The sequence below is a fragment of the Symphalangus syndactylus genome, chromosome 5 (genome assembly GCF_028878055.3).
Source record: "Symphalangus syndactylus isolate Jambi chromosome 5, NHGRI_mSymSyn1-v2.1_pri, whole genome shotgun sequence".
Taxonomy (NCBI): Eukaryota; Metazoa; Chordata; class Mammalia; order Primates; family Hylobatidae; genus Symphalangus; species Symphalangus syndactylus.
The window spans coordinates 129,064,560-129,082,202 of record NC_072427.2 but is presented as its reverse complement, the minus strand read 5'-3'; the positions used below and the strand labels follow the sequence as shown (position 1 = coordinate 129,082,202).

At 48.8% G+C, this 17,643-nt stretch overlaps 3 protein-coding genes and 1 non-coding gene across 25 annotated transcripts in view; 2 read left to right on the top strand and 2 right to left on the bottom strand.

Moving 5' to 3' along the window:
• PPIP5K1 (diphosphoinositol pentakisphosphate kinase 1) overlaps positions 1-155 on the bottom strand; it is a 56,913-nt gene extending 56,758 nt beyond the window's left edge. For 2 of the 7 annotated variants that reach the window (XM_063639530.1, XM_055276789.2), the window contains exon 1: positions 120-138. The gene's annotated coding sequence lies outside the window, so the exon portion shown is untranslated. Of the gene's footprint in view, positions 1-119 lie in introns of all 7 variants that reach the window. The other 5 variants (XM_055276791.2, XM_063639537.1, XM_063639538.1 and 2 more) reach the window with 5 other exon arrangements.
• A 2,622-nt stretch (positions 156-2,777) lies between these two features.
• On the top strand, positions 2,778-9,306 carry CKMT1B (creatine kinase, mitochondrial 1B). Of its 3 annotated transcripts, none has more exons than XM_055276870.1 (10): positions 2,778-3,196; positions 3,971-4,293; positions 4,907-5,105; positions 5,310-5,405; positions 5,792-6,013; positions 6,143-6,228; positions 6,344-6,467; positions 8,123-8,257; positions 8,729-8,854; positions 9,057-9,306. In XM_055276870.1, exons 2-10 carry the CDS (start codon positions 4,145-4,147, stop codon positions 9,171-9,173), a joined length of 1,254 nt encoding a protein of 417 aa, XP_055132845.1. In that variant the 5' UTR covers positions 2,778-3,196; positions 3,971-4,144; the 3' UTR covers positions 9,174-9,306. The 3 variants fall into 3 exon arrangements, with proteins under 3 accessions (XP_055132845.1, XP_055132844.1, XP_055132846.1); XM_055276869.2 differs by lacking the exon at positions 2,778-3,196 and adding an exon at positions 3,520-3,604 and having other exon boundaries at positions 4,814-5,105; XM_055276871.2 differs by lacking the exons at positions 2,778-3,196; positions 3,971-4,293; positions 4,907-5,105 and having other exon boundaries at positions 5,836-6,013.
• Positions 9,307-9,504: 198 nt separating this feature from the next.
• Positions 9,505-17,643, bottom strand: part of STRC (stereocilin) — a 28,578-nt gene continuing 20,439 nt past the window's right edge. For 10 of the 14 annotated variants that reach the window (XM_063639486.1, XM_063639476.1, XM_063639477.1 and 7 more), the window contains 11 exons: positions 15,169-15,304; positions 14,559-14,755; positions 14,269-14,359; positions 13,904-14,060; positions 13,150-13,319; positions 11,313-11,468; positions 10,795-10,937; positions 10,457-10,605; positions 10,117-10,214; positions 9,881-10,028; positions 9,505-9,681 (listed from right to left, as the gene is read on the bottom strand). In XM_063639486.1, the coding sequence (XP_063495556.1) occupies positions 9,593-9,681; positions 9,881-10,028; positions 10,117-10,214; positions 10,457-10,605; positions 10,795-10,937; positions 11,313-11,468; positions 13,150-13,319; positions 13,904-14,060; positions 14,269-14,359; positions 14,559-14,755; positions 15,169-15,304 (1,534 nt within the window). In that variant the 3' untranslated portion in view covers positions 9,505-9,592. Of the gene's footprint in view, positions 9,682-9,880; positions 10,029-10,116; positions 10,215-10,368; positions 10,657-10,758; positions 10,938-11,312; positions 11,469-13,149; positions 13,320-13,903; positions 14,061-14,268; positions 14,360-14,558; positions 14,756-15,168; positions 15,305-17,643 lie in introns of those variants that run through there. The other 4 variants (XM_063639479.1, XM_063639481.1, XM_063639482.1 and 1 more) reach the window with 4 other exon arrangements.
• On the top strand, positions 12,459-12,564 carry LOC129483623 (U6 spliceosomal RNA). Its single transcript, XR_008658140.1, has one exon. It is a non-coding gene; the product is annotated as a U6 spliceosomal RNA (small nuclear RNA).

Below are 17,643 nucleotides of genomic sequence, written 5' to 3'. Positions count from 1 at the left end.
GCCCACCCGGAACGAACCCCAGCCCTGGGAACCCATCAAGCCCACTCTACCGCGCCCACCCCCCTCCGATACCGCCCCCAGCCCCAGCCACTCCCCCACCGCCCCCAGCCTTCACTCACCCGCCTCCCTCCGCTCGCGCAGCCGAACCTGCCGGCAGCGACACCTGACAGCGGCCCAATCAAAGCGCGACTTCTTTGCGGTACCACCAATCAGCGAAGGGCGCGCACCGGTAACAGAGTCAGGCTGCGTTGGCCGGCGCTTCTGCGCGGAGGAGCCTGACCCCTAGTGGCTCTGGGAGGGAATGCAACTTGATGCTCCCTTCCTTTGATTTCTTACTGTGTCGCCAAAGTCCAGATGCGTGGTCTGGACAGAGACGTTTCCATGGGACGACAGGGTGGGTGGAAAGCCTGATGCTGAGAAAGAGGAAGAGGTAGAGTTTGTGCCATTGCTGTTCCTTCAGAGCAAAACCAGGTCTTCCGTTTGTCTTATGAGACAAAACAGGGTCTCATACATGTACAGATCCAATAAATAAAGGTTGAAAATATTAACAGATGTAAAGAGGGGTGATAGGGAGACTAAAGACAAAAAAGAGACAAGGAGAGAAGCAGGTAAGAAAGTTGAGGGAAGGAACAGAGAGACATTTACAGAGGAGGCAAGAAAATGGATGGAACTGGAACTCTAGACAAATTGATTCCTATGTTCACAGCCTGCTTCTATGCTCCAGACAAACCTGGATTTGAATCCTGGCCTTAACTGTAATAGCTGTGAAGCCTTGAGCGACTCACTTAACTTCTCTGAGTCTTTATTTTTCTCATCCATAAAAATGAGATTTAAAACCTAGGGCAGGGCTCGATGGCTCACGCCTGTAATCCCAGCACTTTCGGAGGCCAAGTCAGGTGGATCACTAGGTCAGGAGGTCGAGACCATCCTGGCCAACATGGTGAAACCCGTCTCTACTGAATATACAGAAATTAGCCCGGGGGGTGGTGCGCACCTGTAATCCCAGCTACTCAGGAGGCTGAGGCAGGAGAATTGCTTGAACCTGGGAGGTGGAGATTGCAGTGAGCCGAAATGGCGCCACTGCACCCCAGCCGGGCGAGAAAGCCACACTCTGTCTCAAAAAAAAAAAAAAAAAAAAAACCTAATTAAGGCCGACTGTAGTGGCTCACGCCTACAATCCCAGTACGTTGGGAGGCCAAGGCGGGCAGATTGCTGGAGTGCAAGGAGTTCAAGACCAGCATGGTCAACATGATGAAACCCTGTCTCTACAAGAAATACAAAAGCTACCCAGGTGTGGTGGCATATGCCTGTGCTCCCAGCTACTTATGAGGCTGAGGTGGGAGGATCACTTGAACCTGGGAGATGGAGTTTGCAGTGAGCCAAGATCACCTCACTACATTCCAACCTTGGTGACAGAGCAAGACCCTGTCTCAAAAAACAACAACAACAAAACACGTCACTTAAAGGGTACTGATAAGATGAAAGCATTTTGTATTGTATATGTTATGCTCTTATCATCCTCACATCTTCACTCGGGTTTCCCTGGTCAAGACAGTTGTTCCCTCTTTCTTCTCTGCAATATTAGGGGTCTTGCCACTTTTCCAGTCGTGCCTCATTGTACTGACCCTACAAGGACTCCTGAATGGACATAGAAATGATTCTAAGGGCTTGAATAGATCATTCTAAGAGGAATAGATGCCTCCCTAGTTCATGCTCAGGCTCATACCCCCTCCACCACTCTAGCCTTTCAAACTAGCTATTACAGCATCTTCCATCCCTTATTATCCCCATGAAAATGTAGACTCTGTCCCTAGTAATCATTGGAACAATCCAATTCAACTCAATGAAATAATACATATAAAAGTTCCTTGTAATTGTAAAGTGCTTTAAAAATATTAAATACTATTGACAACAATAATTCTTATTAAATAAATGAAATACCATATATCAATACCATATATTGATTACTTCCATATGCTGTAAAATAATTTTTTAAATGAGCATTAATATATTATGTGCCTGTCAAAGGCACATGAGGGATAAGAAAAGCCCACAAGTACATGTGTTTTCTCAGTGGAATTGTTGTTCACATTTGGGAAGCTACTCTCTAAACTTGGGTAATTCCTCTACTCCTCTGGCTGTCTTATTTCTCCTTCTGTAATTATCTCTTCCCACTTCGTATTCCTTAATCTTAGTAACACCCTCTCAATCAAACAGCAATCCTACTGCTCTGGAAGATTATTTCCCTATTTATCTGGATAAATACATGCTATTCTAAGAAATTATATTTATTTACTCAAGGCTACTTTTTAACCTAGGTAAAGAGGCCCCACAACACAGATAACATTTTCCACACTGCAGCTGCGTAACTCTGTTCTCCAATAATTGATGTCTTACCAGAAGAAGAAGGGATGGACACAAGAGAGAGGTGGACACTTCTAAGAATACCCACAAATGAAGAAGGTAGAATAAAAGGATACAAGGAAGGCTTAAGGAGAATGAAGGGAATGATAGTAGTATGGCGGAATTCTCGATGTAAAGGGAATTCTCTTTCCCAAATACTCTCTCTTAAGATTTCCAAGTATCTGTCTTGTGGGTACACCAGGATAGCAGAGGGAAGGGACTAATGCCACCGTGCTACTCCAACTTAACTGACCCTCCACGCTGAAGCCCCTCATCTCTATTTCAACTCTAGCATTCATTCTCCTTGCTACCAGGACAAAGGTCAAGTCATACCTGGAGCTGGGAAACAAAGCCTTCTCAAATCTGAATATGCGTTTTACGAGGAGAGAGAGCAGGAGAGGGGACCACGAGGAAGGCAGAGATTCCCTGACGACCTCATGCCCTTGTACACCACTCGCCTTTACTCTCTAGATTAAACAGCATTAGGGAGCCAAGAGAGGAAACACGTGTGGTGTCTGGAGACCTGCGCCTGCCTGTTCCAGTCCCACACCCAGTCATCTCACCACACCCTTCACCTCACTTTACCTTCTCCTCCAGCACAGGAACTAGGAACTACGGAGAGAGAAGCCAAGGGAGAGGAGGAAGAGGAAACTAACGATTCCCTGCCCAACCCCAGCCCCACATCCAGCACCACCAACAGGTGGGCAAGCTTGCCGAGAAAACGCAGAGGGCATCCGGTGAGCAGCAAACACATCTGAGCCTGGAAAAGACCCAGAGAAGTAAAAGATCAAAGGTGAGGTAGGGGACGGGGAGGAAAGTGGGAGAGACAAAAGGAAAACAAAAAGTGGGGGATCATGAGAAGTAGAGGCAGGAAATAACAGGGCTTCAGACTTGGGTGCAGAGTGGAGGTGGAGGACACAGCACAGATGGCATAAGAATTAATCTTTCCCTGGTTCCTCCCAGGGAGTCCTTTCTCAACCTTGTAAGGCGGGCACAGAGGTGGCAAGGAAGCACCTTGCTCCTCTTCCTGGTTCTAAGGAAAAGGTGACCTTGAGCCAATGGGTGTCTTTTCCAGTGCCTGCCTCTAACCCTGTGCTTTCTCTATATCCTCCTCCGGTATCTGTGCTTATTCCGCGGTTTCCCCGCGGCTGCCCCCGGGAGACGGAAGAGGTAGCTGGGGCAGGCCGAAAGCAGAGGAAAGGTTGGGCAATGTCACCCTTGCACACCCACAGGGTAGATGGATCGAGTTTCGGCTTAAACCGAGGGGTTTGGGGGAAAGGTGTTGGGGTTTAGCTATTCCACGTGGGTGCTGTCCTCCACTTGGTGCTGAAATCTGGGCGGCCACATCCCGGGGGCAGGTGGGGGCTACATCCCCGGCTTTAGACGCGCGAGTCTCAGGTCCCGCTAATTACCTGGCGGGTGCTGCCCACCCCTGCCCCCGCGCACCTAGCGCGGTGGCAGGCGGGAAGGCGGGGCCTGGGGGAGCCCCACCCCTGGAGACTGCGGCTGGGGCCTCCCTCTCCTCCGCCCGCCCGCTTGCCACTAGCTCATTGCGCCTCTCTTGCAGTCTGGTTGGCACCGGCTCCCATTCCGGCTCCAGCCTCCAATCCGACCCCCATTTCGGCTGCAGCCTCGGACCTAGCTCCGGCCCTCAGTCCATCCGGTTGCATCCTCCCTCCTTGTTCCGGATCTTATCTTGCGCCAGCGCCTACTCCAGGATCCCGTAGCCAGACCTCAAGCCATGGCTGGTCCCTTCTCCCGTCTGCTGTCCTCCCGCCCGGGACTCAGGCTCCTGGCTTTGGCCGGAGCGGGGTCTCTAGCCGCTGGGTTTCTGCTCCGACCGGAACCTGTACGAGCGGCCAGTGAACGACGGAGGCTGTATCCCCCGAGGTAACAGTGCCTGAGGCGCGGGAGGAGACGGGGGCAGGTGGTGATGGGGACGAAGGTGCGGGTAGAAATGAGAATCCGGGCAACAGAGAAGGGCTATAATCACGAAGGCCCTGGAGCTGGAGGGCTGTGCAGTCTGCAGACCTCAGTGGGGTGGGAGTGGGGGCCGAAACCGTAAAGCAAGAACATTCCTGGGGACCTGCCAAGACCAGCTCTGGCCGCTCTGGCCCTACGAGTTCCAGCTGCACTCGCTGCCCAAATCCCTAATTGTAAATCCAGGAACTATCCTTTTCGCTCCCCTCCATCTCCTTCCCTCATTTCCTCAATTCCTCTCCTTAGGCTTTTCCCCTCCTCCATCCCTAGTGTTGTGTCATGAGAGGAAAGAACTGAGCAGACCTGAAGAAACTGAGCTGGCCAGCCAGAGGCAACTAGAACTATTAGGAAAGCATAGACTCTGAAAGTCCCTAAAGAGATTACCAAGGTTTAGCCTCTTTCTAATTCCCCCTCCTCCCACGGAGCAAAGCCAGACATGGCCAACTGGACAGCTCCCAGGTAACTGCACTAGGTCTAGGCGTCTGTGCCCTCCCTCCATGGTTACTGGGTACCCCCTCCCCAGCGCTGAGTACCCAGACCTCCGAAAGCACAACAACTGCATGGCCAGTCACCTGACCCCAGCAGTCTATGCACGGCTCTGCGACAAGACCACACCCACTGGTTGGACGCTAGATCAGTGTATCCAGACTGGCGTGGACAACCCTGGCCACCCCTTCATCAAGACTGTGGGCATGGTGGCTGGAGATGAGGAGACCTATGAGGTAGGGGGTCCCCAGAGTCTCCCTGATGATCCAACTCATCTTCCCAGTAATCCCAGCTCCTTTCCCCTAAAGACCTCTCACTTTCCCCCAAGACTCTGAGCCCCCCCATACTTAAGTTTTCGGACCCAGTGAAATCAATGCACAATTGAAGTCTGGGGAGGGATTCCCTCTCCTTAACCATCTCTCCCTCTTAACTCCCCTTAGGTATTTGCTGACCTGTTTGACCCTGTGATCCAAGAGCGACACAATGGATATGACCCCCGGACAATGAAGCACACCACGGATCTGGATGCCAGTAAAGTGAGTTCAAATATTCCACTTCTGATTTGCATTGCCTGTGTACAACACTCTGTATCTCCAACCCCTTCACCTTATTTCCTGACTCATGGTCATTATACTGCTGAGCTTTTAATCTTAATGTAAGGAAAGAATCATATCTTAAGGGGCAGCATATATGGAGATGGAAGGATAGATAAGAATGACCATGGCCCAGGGTGGGTGGTTTGGGGAAGGGTCTGCAATGCCCCCTTCAATTCGAGTGCTTTCCCAAAGGGCCTCTTCTTCCAATGCATGCGGGAAGAATGCACAAAGAGTCCTCTAATGCCTAAGGAAGGTCTCTCCTTTCCCAGGGGCCCTCAGTTCCCACCGTGTTTCTGTGACTTATATTCATTTCCCTTATCTCCCAGATCCGTTCTGGCTACTTTGATGAGAGGTATGTATTGTCCTCTAGAGTCAGAACTGGCCGAAGCATCCGAGGACTCAGTCTGCCTCCAGCTTGCACTCGAGCAGAGCGACGAGAGGTGGAACGTGTTGTGGTGGATGCACTGAGTGGCCTGAAGGGTGACCTGGCTGGACGTTACTATAGGCTCAGTGAGATGACAGAGGCTGAACAGCAGCAGCTTATTGATGTGAGGGCCTTAAGAGGGTGCTGGTTGGTGGGGGCAGATGGGGAAGGCTGGGCCAGATGAGACATGGGCTCTGAGAAGCCCAGGGGCCACCATGAAGATTCTTAACCCAAGTCCCGTTACTCTTCCCAGGACCACTTTCTGTTTGATAAGCCTGTGTCCCCATTGCTGACTGCAGCAGGAATGGCTCGAGACTGGCCAGATGCTCGTGGAATTTGGTATGAAGCTGCTCCTTATCTCTTTTGTCTTCATGGCCACATAAATGCCTTTTTTCCCTCCATCTCTCTCAATTCTTGCCTTGCCTCTTGATCACTGTCCCTCTCCGGCCCTCAGGCACAACAATGAGAAGAGCTTCCTGATCTGGGTGAATGAGGAGGATCATACACGGGTGATCTCCATGGAGAAGGGTGGCAACATGAAGAGAGTGTTTGAAAGATTCTGCCGAGGCCTCAAAGAGGTTGGAGAAGATTGTGTAGGGGAGCTAGGTGGGAGGACATAAGGAAAACCAAAGAGTAGCATAAATAGATTATGTAATTTATCAACCAACCCAGGACATGTCTGATAGTAAAAAGGACTATCTAGGACTCACTCTAGGACTAAAGGTATAAACCAGCTGGGACCGTACTGAGAAAACCAGGACATGTGGTCACACTAAGATTAGGAAAAGAAAGAGTGTCAGGAATCTTAGGAAGTGAGTAAGGCTGTTGACAGAAAATGCAAAGAAGGAATAACTGAGATGGCATGTCAGAGCCTGGGATGTGTGCAGTGGGATGGTGAGGTGTGTAGATAAGGAAAACATTCGAGCTTAGATTGATGTTGGCGCGGAGAGGTTGCTGTGTTCATGACTCTAATATAACCACCCAGTTCTGAGCCAAGGTAGGCCTTGACTCTGGATTCTATCATTCTTGTTAAAGTATCGGGTCTAGGCTTTAAGTTGAGAGTTCGGAGGGAGACTGGGAAGGTGGAGGATAGAATGGTTCGAGTTCTAGAATATGTGGCTCTAGATGAGAGGTTGAACTGAATCATCAATCCTACACGGATTGGGTCTCCATATTCAAGTCTACATTAGAAATCCCCATAAACTCAATTCAATTCTTACTGTATGTTCTCAAATATACAGTTCTATTTTAGGTTTGCAAAGAAAAAGAGCTCTTCTTTTAGATTCTGAGAAGTTTCTACTATTTTGGGCAAGTAATAGATACGTATTCTCACTATGAGTGGGTAGGGAAGTACCTTTAAATGATATGCCTCAGTTTCCTCGTCTGTAAAATTGGGATAATGAGATTTTCTACATTTTAGGTTGTTGTGGGGATTAAATGAAATACAGGTAAAGTACTTGGTCCACAGTAAGTGCTTAATAAGTGTTAAAGTGTCAGCTGCATTATTATTCTAGATGGAAGGGTTTCCCCCATGTTCAGCATGTAAGATATCCCCTATGCCATGGTTCTTTCTGAACTACAAACAGGATCCCTTTACTCATGTTGGGTAGTGGTGTTTGTGACCATCACTGTGGTAGATCCCTTGTCTCTTGAACTCTAATAGTCATCTTCATGACTACATGGTTAATGGAAGCAAAATGCCTTCCCCCTGTCCCCTATTCCTATGAATCTGGCTTTCCTGCTCTGTTTTCATCTTTCTCTGCATTCACACAGGTGCTCCGTTCACAGCTAACAGAACATTATCTCACCCTTCCTGGCAAAGCTTACACCTTCATCTTCTGTCTGAAAGGACCCTTCCAAGCTCTAGGCTCATTAGCAAAGCAAAGATAATCGATGCATGCAGAACTCATTGAATAATCAGTCCTCTCTCAGTTCAGTTTACCACCTCTGTTCATTTCCCTAGATCATCCTTAATACACCACTCCTTCGAGTTTTCTTCTTCCACATAAGATATTTTTTCACAATCTCATTATTATGCACATCATAATTTTGCATCACGCATGCATGAAAACAATAACAAACCATTTTCTTAAAAAAAAGACCAGTGTCATTCATTCACAGCCAAGTTTCTGTTCTAGACATATTTCTAGTGTTCTTGTGGGTCTAGCTAAGGGAGGGTCCAGGGTTAATGAAATACCCTGATTTTTCATTAACAAAACCTTTGTGGACTCAGGTGGAGAGACTTATCCAAGAACGTGGCTGGGAGTTCATGTGGAATGAGCGTTTGGGATACATCTTGACCTGTCCATCTAACCTGGGCACTGGACTTCGGGCAGGAGTGCACATCAAACTGCCCCTGCTAAGCAAAGTAACGGAGTTGTGGGGTTACAGAGGGGTGTGAGCAAGGAAGGGTGGGTTGTGGATGGGGAGGGAGTGGACCCTTTGGAAAGGAGCCAAACATGTTGTGCCTAAAGGGTCAGGGGACAGGCCAGGCACAGTGGCTCATGCCTCTAATCCCAACACTTGGGAGGCCAAGGCAGGCAGATTACTTGAGCCCAGGAGTTCAAGACCAGCCTGGGCAACCTGGCAAAACCCCATCTCTACTACAAATACAAAAGTTAGCTGGGTGTAGTGGAGGCTGAGATGAGAGGATCACTTTTCAGTGAGCTGTGATCACTCCAGCCTGGGTGACAGAGAGAGACCCTGTCTAAAAAAAAAAAAAAGAAAAAAGAAAAAAAAAAGGTCAGGAGACAGAGCTCTGAGCAGGTTCAGGGCTCTTTCAGGTAGGACTAGTCTCTGCCTCTGTTGGCCCTGCTCCCAATCCCTATCTCCTCTCTAGGATAGCCGCTTCCCAAAGATCCTGGAGAACCTAAGACTCCAAAAGCGTGGTACTGGAGGAGTGGACACTGCTGCTACAGGCGGTGTCTTTGATATTTCTAATTTGGACCGACTAGGCAAATCAGAGGTGAGATCCTAAGGGATTAGGATTAGGAGAGGTACAGGTCTGCGGGGGCTGAAATATGGCAGTGAGTGAGCCTCCGGGAACATAATCTGAAATGAAATTCAGGTTGAGTGGGGAGGCAATTGGAAATGAGCAGGCAAGTCAGTCAGTGCTAAAGAAAAACTCAGATTGTAGGAAGCAGAGATCAAAGATTAGTGTCCTTCAGGTGGAGCTGGTGCAACTGGTCATTGATGGAGTAAACTATTTGATTGATTGTGAACGGCGTCTGGAGAGAGGCCAGGATATCCGCATCCCCACACCTGTCATCCACACCAAGCATTAACTCCCCATCGCCAGCTGATGACTCAAGATTCCCAGGAGTTCTGCTCATTCTAATGATGGCCCATTCTACTTTCTCTGGACCTGCCCCCACATCCCCTGCCTCCATCCTAGTAAAGACTCCTTGCTATGCTGCAGCTGTCTGTGTTATTTCTAATGGTGGGGTGAGGAGGGAGCAGCCTTCAGGAAATGAAAAGAGGCAGTGGGATTGTTTATGATGGAAAGAGACTCCAGATACGGCATCCCGGGAACGCTGATTCTCAGGTGGGTGGAAAGCATTAACATTTTACCCATATTCCTCATCAGCTTCTGAAAATAATCACGTCTGTTTGCACTTTATTCATTATGCACTTCTGTTTGCACTTTATTCATTATGACTTAAGATTTCTCTCCCCACAATCTCCTTCTACTGTAGAGACAGGCTCATAGCAGGTGGCCAAGGAAGCTGATAGTCAATACCAGGGACCAGGAAGGTCGTGACCAGTCCTGGAGGCCCCAGGCTGTACTTCGACCTATAATAGACAGGGAATGGGAGTAATATCACAACTCTGCTCTCCAGGAGCATTGACACTTGGATATTAGCGCTCTGCCTGGAGACTCCTTCACTCCAGGGATCTCCCTGGGTGCACTCTAAGAGCCAGACAGCACCAAATTAGGGGTTTGATTCTGGGTCAGGAGATGGAAGATCAAGCAGTGCATCTGGGAACTCACCTTGCTGTTCTGGGCTCTCCTTCCCCTCGTGTTGGGCCCATGCAACTGCTTGTCGCTGCTCAGGACTCAGAAAGGCCATTTGCTCAGGAGTGACAGCCACAGCCTGAGCACTGGTGAGACTAGATAGTTGGGTGGGACTAAACACCACCTGGGGGCAGGGGTAGGAATCAGTGCATGCATGTAGTCCCCATTGGGCCCTGGCTCTCCTGTGGTCACCCCAGTCCATTAATACTTACAGCAAATTTAGGAGGAGGGATGACAGAAATGGCAAGAGGAGTAACGCCCTGGATCTGTTGCCGCAGCAGTGCTGAAAGAGCCAGGTCTGGGATCCCAGCTGTTGAAGCAAGTGGCATCCAAACATTGTCTTAGACTGACTTTCCCTCTCTTCAAACCTATAGACCTTTTCTAACTACTCCCAAAGTGCCCTATCGTAGATCTTCCCCAATATGGCTCTAGCCCCTTATTTAAACACCCTTTCAGGCCCCCACCTTAAGAATTGCAGGGCAGTCTTCCATCCAGTCCACCCATGGTATAGAAACCAAACCAACTTGCACCAGCAGTGGCCCAGCTCCCCACCTGCTATGGTGCCAATTTCAGTGAAGATCTCAGGCCCCCAGTTACTGATTGGGCCAAACCCACCAGGCAGTACAAGGAGGTGGGCCAGAACCTCCAGTTGTTCCTCAGAGCACTGGAGATGCAGGGTGCCCAGGAAGAGAGCTGCTTGGCTGTAGAACAGTGGGAAGGAAGGAAGAAGAATTCGGCTTCAGCGAAAGGGCCTGTGGTCATGAGACAAAGGAAGAGATGGCTTCAAATGAGTTCCCTTCCTCCATGGGACCAGACCTTCATGATCCTTCTTTCCCCAGTAAGTCCACCTTTACCTCAGCACCACCACCCTCAGCCCCTTCACAAGTGACCTAAACTCCCAACTGCTGATGTGCTGGAGCTCCTCTGGCCGCAGTCCACAGAGAGTATAACCCAGCGCTGTCAGATGAATGAAGTCCAGGTGGCTCACATGCCGACCACTCTGCCGTAGGAAACTGGAGACCACAATGCGGAGCTGGGGTGGGGGTTGGGAGCAGAGGGGAAGGAGAAAAGTTATGGAGAATTAACGGACAGGGAAGTGATAGGTGTTACTGGGTTATATTCTGTTACTATTAAGACCTAAGGAGTCATGGGGAAGGCTGAGGACTCAGAAAAGGATAGAAAAAGAGGAAGCCTCCAGGAAAAGAGGTAGGAGACAGTATTATGTGTCCAGGCCCTCAGAGTGAGTAAATCAGAGTCCTGAAGGTCACTAGTAGGGGTTATTAACAAAAGATAGAAAGAATGACCAGGTAGGGTCACAGGAAAAAATTCCTTGGGCTTTAGATGATCTATAGGACTGCGTCTGTGGGATGGGTGTTTGGGAAGCAGTAGGGAGGAGGAAAAGTGTTACCTGAGTGGAGCTCCAGCCATCTATCTGCCCCAGGGTGCTCAGCACTCCCCAGTCCACTAGGATCAGCTCCTGTAGTTCCCGATCTCCTAGACCTATTAAGAGCCTACCGAGCTGCAGGATCTGCTCAGGACGAAATCCCCGGGGGGGACCCCACAACTAGGAGAAAGACAGGAACAATGTGAGTGGAAAAGCAGTGGATTGGGAGTCAGACTGCTGGGTTTTAAGTCTTGCCTCTGCCCTTAGCCGTATAACTCTAGGTAAATCACTTGCCTTTTCTTTAGTTTCCTCCACATAAAATGAGACAGTTGCCTTACAGTTCCTCTGACTAAGGTGTTTTGAAAGACATTACGGTCATTGGAAAAGAAGAGCAAACTAACTCTAGTCCATGAGTTCCACATTTTTATGTGCATCAGACACAGAGATGCTTATTAAAACACAGATGCCTGGGGCCCAGCACAGTGGCTCACAGCTGCAATCCCAGCACTTTGGGAGGCTGAGGTGGGAGGATTGCTTGAGCCCAGTTCAAGACCATCCTGGGCAACATAGTCAAACCTCATCTCTACCAAAAATACAAAAATTAGCGAGGTGTGGTGGCATGCACCTGTAGTCCCAGCTACTTGAGAGGCTGAGGCAGGAGGATCATTTGAGCCCAGGATGTAGAGGTTGCAGTGAGCCAAGATCACACCACTGCACTCCAGCCTGGATGCTCGGTGACAGAGTGAGACTCTGTCTCAGAAAAAAAAAAAAAAAGCCGATGCAGATGTCTGGACTCTTTCCCCCAGAGACTTATTTTTTAATTTATGAGACAGGGTCTTGCTCTGACACCCAGGCTGGAATGCAGTGCTACGATCTTGGCTCATTGCACCCTCCACCTCCTGGGCTCAGGGGATTCTCCTACCCCAGCCTCCCGAGTAGCTGGGATTACAGGCATGCGCCGACACACCCAGCTAATGTTTTTTCTATTTTTAGTAGAGACAGGGTTTCACCATGTTGCCTAGTCTGGTCTCTGACTCCTGGGCTCAAGCAATCCACCTGCCTCCACCTCCCAAAGTGCTGTGATTACAGGCATGAATCACTGCGCCAAGCCTCCCCAAAGGTTTTTATTAAGTCAGTGAAGCATGGTAATCTGGTACTGGCACTGTTCCCATGCTCAGTTCAGCAGCACATACCCAAAAAAATTGGAATGATACAGAGATTTGCATGGTGCCTGCGCAAGGATAACACACAAATTCATGAAGCATGCCTTTTTTTTTTTTTTTTTTGAGATGGAGTCTCGCTCTGTCACCCAGGATGGAGTGCACTGGCTTGACCTCAGTTCACTGCAAGCTCCGCCTCCCAGGTTCACGCCATTCTCCTGCCTCAGCCTCCCAAGTAGCTGGGACAACAGGTGCGCACCACTACGCCCGGCTAACTTTTTTGTATTTTTAGTAGAGACCGTGTTTCACGGTGTTAGACAGGATGGTCTTGATCTCCTGACTTCGTGATCTGCCCGCCTCGGCCTCCCAAAGTTCTGGGATTACAGGCGTGAGCCACTGCGCCCAGCCGAAGCATGCCATTATTTTTTTGAGAAAGAAAAAGGATAAGGAAAAAAAATCTGTTCCCTTGATGATTGTGATATGCATTAAAATTTGGTAACCACTGCTTTAGTCCCTCTATTCACTATACTCTCTTTCATCAATATTTGTCTCCCCTCACCTCCTACTTGTGACCCAAATCTTCTAACTCTTCTATCTCCTGCTTCCCCCACCTCTCATCCAACTCTCCATTCTCTTCGTGTCCTACATCACACCCCAACAGCTTCCTCATGGCCAACCCCAGTTGCCTCTCCATCCCTAACCTGTTTTGCTTTGCCCATGGCTGCCCGCAGTTCCTCAGGCCCAAGTCCTGGGTCTCCTGCAAATAGTGTCAGGCAGTCCTCAAAGTCTGAGAGCTCCATCTCTGCAATCTGGGTTGCAGACCAGGCTGCTGGGAATGTCCCTCGTACATCTGCACAATTTGGCACGGGTTCTGAAGGGGAAAGGCAGGGCCAGGAAGTCAGTGTAGTAATAAAATATGCCCAGAGAGATATCTGTAGATAGAATGACTCTTCCAACCTTTGGAGGATGGAGCACTGTGAGAAATAGGGATCAAAGGAGTATTACAGGGTAAGATGTATAGGGCTTAGAAGATAATAGAACAAGAAGTGATTGGAGATGCCAAGACTTTTATAGATGGAAGACTGAGGATGTTGGTCAAGGATTTCATGGCAGAGCTGAATTTGAACCCAGTTCTCTAGCCTCACAATGTCTCCTTCAAAGCTTCTAGGGATCTCCCCAGCAGAGAGCTCCACACTTAGCCGAGCTACAGTTCAGTCTAGAGCAGACACAAGAGAGCAGGAAAATGGAAGTTCTGGGCTAAAAGAAAACTTAATAGTTTACAAACTCCCAGAGCTACAGAATTCTAGAACTAGAAGAGACTTGAAGATCATCCCTCTAAACTCTCTGCTTTATAAATTAGAAAACCCAGTCCCAGAGAAGAGCACATGTAGAAACCAGACCGTTTGATACTCCCTGTACATCCTGCTGGACATGTAAGTATTTGGGTAGTTTCACCTGGAAGATCCTCAGCAGCTGGTCGCACCACCCCTGCTACCAGAGCTGCTTTCTTGGCAGCAAGCTGTGGCCCCCTACACAGCTGTCCAACTCTGCTCTGCTCCCAGCTCTGCTGCTTTTCTAGAAGCCGCTCCAGGGTCTCTGGACCCAAGGCCTCCTGCATGAGAAGGTAGAAGGAGAGTGGAGAGATCTGGACAGATCAGGGCCTGCTGCTATAGCTATAAGTCCAAAGTCCTGTCTCTGTTTCGCAGTCTCCCCCTAGATCTAGGCTTCATATCCTTTGCCCTCTTTGGCCACGGGTACCCATAACCAGCTCACCAGTCCCCTCTATGCATTTACTCCCTTCCCTTCTTCCTTCATCTCACCCTGGGGATCAAGGAAATTGCCTCAGTAGACAGAGTGAATACTAGGCGTCCAGCTTGCTCTACTTCATCCTGGCTCCACAACTCTGGTTTCCTGGGGACAGGAAGAAAATCGGGGGCTGGGGAGCTAAGGGAACTGTGAGGAAAAGGAAGGGGAAAAGAGGACATGCTAGGATTTCAGACACAGGGCTCCAGGGGACCTTAAGAATATGGAACAGGCTGCCCACTGATGATGGTGGTTGAGGGATTGCATATAGAATGAGTTAGAATCTGAAGTTCTCAGAGGTCCATACCCAAGAACAGACTCCTGCAATAGCAGCCATCCCAGCTCTGTGGCAAACGTCTCTCCTAGGCAGAAGTCTTGCAGCTGACTGAGATGGGACAGAAGGATCTGTAGGGGGATCTGTCGTGTGCTCTCTATCCCCAGGAATCCAACCAAAGGGCCTAAGGTCTCCAGCACTTCTCCTGAGACTGGAGTCTTCTTTGGAGCCTGAAGAAGAGCATCAGAACTTGGACAATGCACTTCTGACTCAGAATACCAGACACCTTGATCAAGACACCAAGCCCCTTGACCCTCCCGCCCTCCTGCTCCCAACTCAGCATCCTATGATGCTCACTACCTTTGTTCACTTTTTGAAGCAATGAGCCCACATAGGAGCAGGCAGAAAGACTGAGAGGTGGACTCCAAGAGATTTCTCGGACTCCAAGAGGTATGGACAAGTAACATGAAGCATATTATCAAGGAACAGAAGCCAGAGGCAAAACAGGGGCCAGTCCTTGCACACAGGAACCTGTTTGGCAGCAAGAAAGCAAGAAGTAGAGGGTTGAGGGACAGAGAGCATTGTCTGAGGAGCAAGAATTGCCCAGGGCAGCAAATCTGAGTCTGGTAGGGTGGACTCTTACCAGGTTTTGTAGTGCCCTCTCTGCCAGGGCTGCCTGGTGGAGTGGGGTCAGTGCCAGCAGCTGCTCTGGAGCTCTTTGTACCAGCTCCACCACCAACATAATGGATTCATTGGATAGTCTGTCCATCAACTGGATCCTATTATAGCAATTTGACAACAACAGTATTCAGGTGGAGCTGGGCCAAGTTGAGAAGGGACCACAGAACCCTACAGTCCCCAGCTATGATGTGACCCCAGACCAAACTTAGTGAAGTTGGACAGGAACTGATAGTAAACAGCTGCAGGGCCAATTCCCACCATCAAGCTTGAATGAGGGAGAAAAAGGGAGCGACATATTTCTAGTCTTCCTAAAAAAACAAAAAAACAATCCTACCTGATCTAATGGACTCAAAAGCTCCAAATATTAAGTACCATTAACATTTCCCCATTTTATAGATTAAAAAACTGAGGTTCACAAAGATCAAATGTTGAGGTCTCTCACTCCCAATTCCCGTTTTTTTTCCACACGACCACCCTTCCTCTACTTGTGAAGAGGTCCCTTCTTGTTTGTACGTGCTATACAATTTACAAAGTTCTTTCAGGTGTTATCTCATTTGATCCTACAACAAGACCTGGCCTCACTCCATCACTCAGGCCAGAGCACAGTGGTGCTGCGATCTCAGCTCACTGCAACCTGCACCTCCCAGGTTCAAGCAATTCTCGTGCCTCAGCCTCCCAAATAGCTGGAATTACAGGCACGTGCCACCACGCCCAGCTAACTTTTGTATTTTTAGTAGAGATGGTGTTTTGCCATGTTGGCCAGTCTGGTCTTGAACCCCTGACCTCAGTGATCCACCCACCTTGGCCTCCCAAAATGCTGGGATTATAGGCGTGAGCCACTGCACCCAGACAAAATAGGTGTTTCTCTTATCCTTCTTTCACAAATGAGGAACTCGAGTTTTTTGATGCATGGTCTAGGATCTTTCACCTCATCTGTAACCTTGGGATTCTAAATCATCTCACAGAACCCACATATTTAAACAGATCTGAATGGCATTAAAAAAGTAAAAACAGGCCTGATGCGGTGGCTCATGCCTGTAATCCCAGCACTTTGGGAGGCCGAGGCAAGCAGATCACGAGGTCAGAAATTCAAGACCAGCCTGAGCAACATGAGGAAACCCCATCTCTACTAAAAATGCAAAAATTAGCCGGGTGTGGTGGCACGCACCTGTAATCCCAGCTACTCAGGAGGCTGAGGCAGGAGAATTGCTTGAACCCCAGAGATGGAGGTTGCAGTGAGCCGAGATGGCACCATTGCACTGCAGCCTGGGTGACAGAGCGAGACTCCGTCTCAAAAATATAAATAAGGAAATAAATAAATAAATCCCTTTTGCCCAGAAATCAGAGGTGATAACCTGTACCCTACCTAGCATTACCAGTTCTGGAACTGGGCTAAGTCATACAAGAGCTAAAATCTGTGGAAAGGCCTATAAGAATGTAAGAATGTTGGGAAGCCGAGGTGGGCAGATCACTTGAAGCCAGGAGTTCACGACCAGCCTGGCCAACATGGTGAAAGCTCGTCCCCACAACGAATACAAAAATTAGCCTGGCGTGGTGGTGCACACCTACAGTCCCAGCTACTCGGGAGACTGAGGCAGGAGAATTGCTTGAACCTGGAAGATGGAGGTTGCAGTGAGCCGAGATCATGTCACTGCACTCCAGCCTTGGTGACACAGGCGAAACTCTGTCTCAAAAAAAAAAAAAAAGTAAGAATGAAGTCAACTGCTTTTACTCCCCTTCATCTCCATATTCCTCGGGAAGACTGTAACACCAGCATTTTCCTATTCTGACTTACAGTGCAGATGGCAATGGGGTGGTGGTAGGGGTAAAACGAGAAAAGCAGCATATGAGTAAGATACTAATAAATTTCTCTATGGGTAGGGAGGAGCGTTGGGTTCCTACAGCCTTTTCTTCCCACAACCTGTATATGAACGTCCTCTACAACATTCCTGCCATGGGGCCATCTGGCCTAGACTCGAAGAGCTCCAAGGACCAGGAACTCACTACCTTAGTTTTTCTTATACTATCTAAAAATCTGATCTCTGTTAACTACTCTTAGTCTTGCCCAATGGGGCCACTCATAAATATGACAAGCTAATTTCTACTTCATAGCCCCTCAGGTATTTGAAGGCACTTATCACATTTTTCATATATTTTTCTCTCGATCTACTCCTCTGAACGCACTAAGAACACAGTGCCCTGAGCAAACTACAATCCTCTGGGGCAGAATTGGAGCATTGCCTCCCTCACTTCAGACACTCTATCTCAATCTCCATTAATGTGGACTAGGTTATTGTAAGATTACTTGGCAGGCTTCAATACAGTGTTGCCACCCTCAGCTGCCCCATGCTGGAGCATATTCTGGGAACCAGTCAATACATAGAGCAACTTTGAATAAAATCCTCTGCTTTGGGCTATAAATGATGTCAGGGAACTA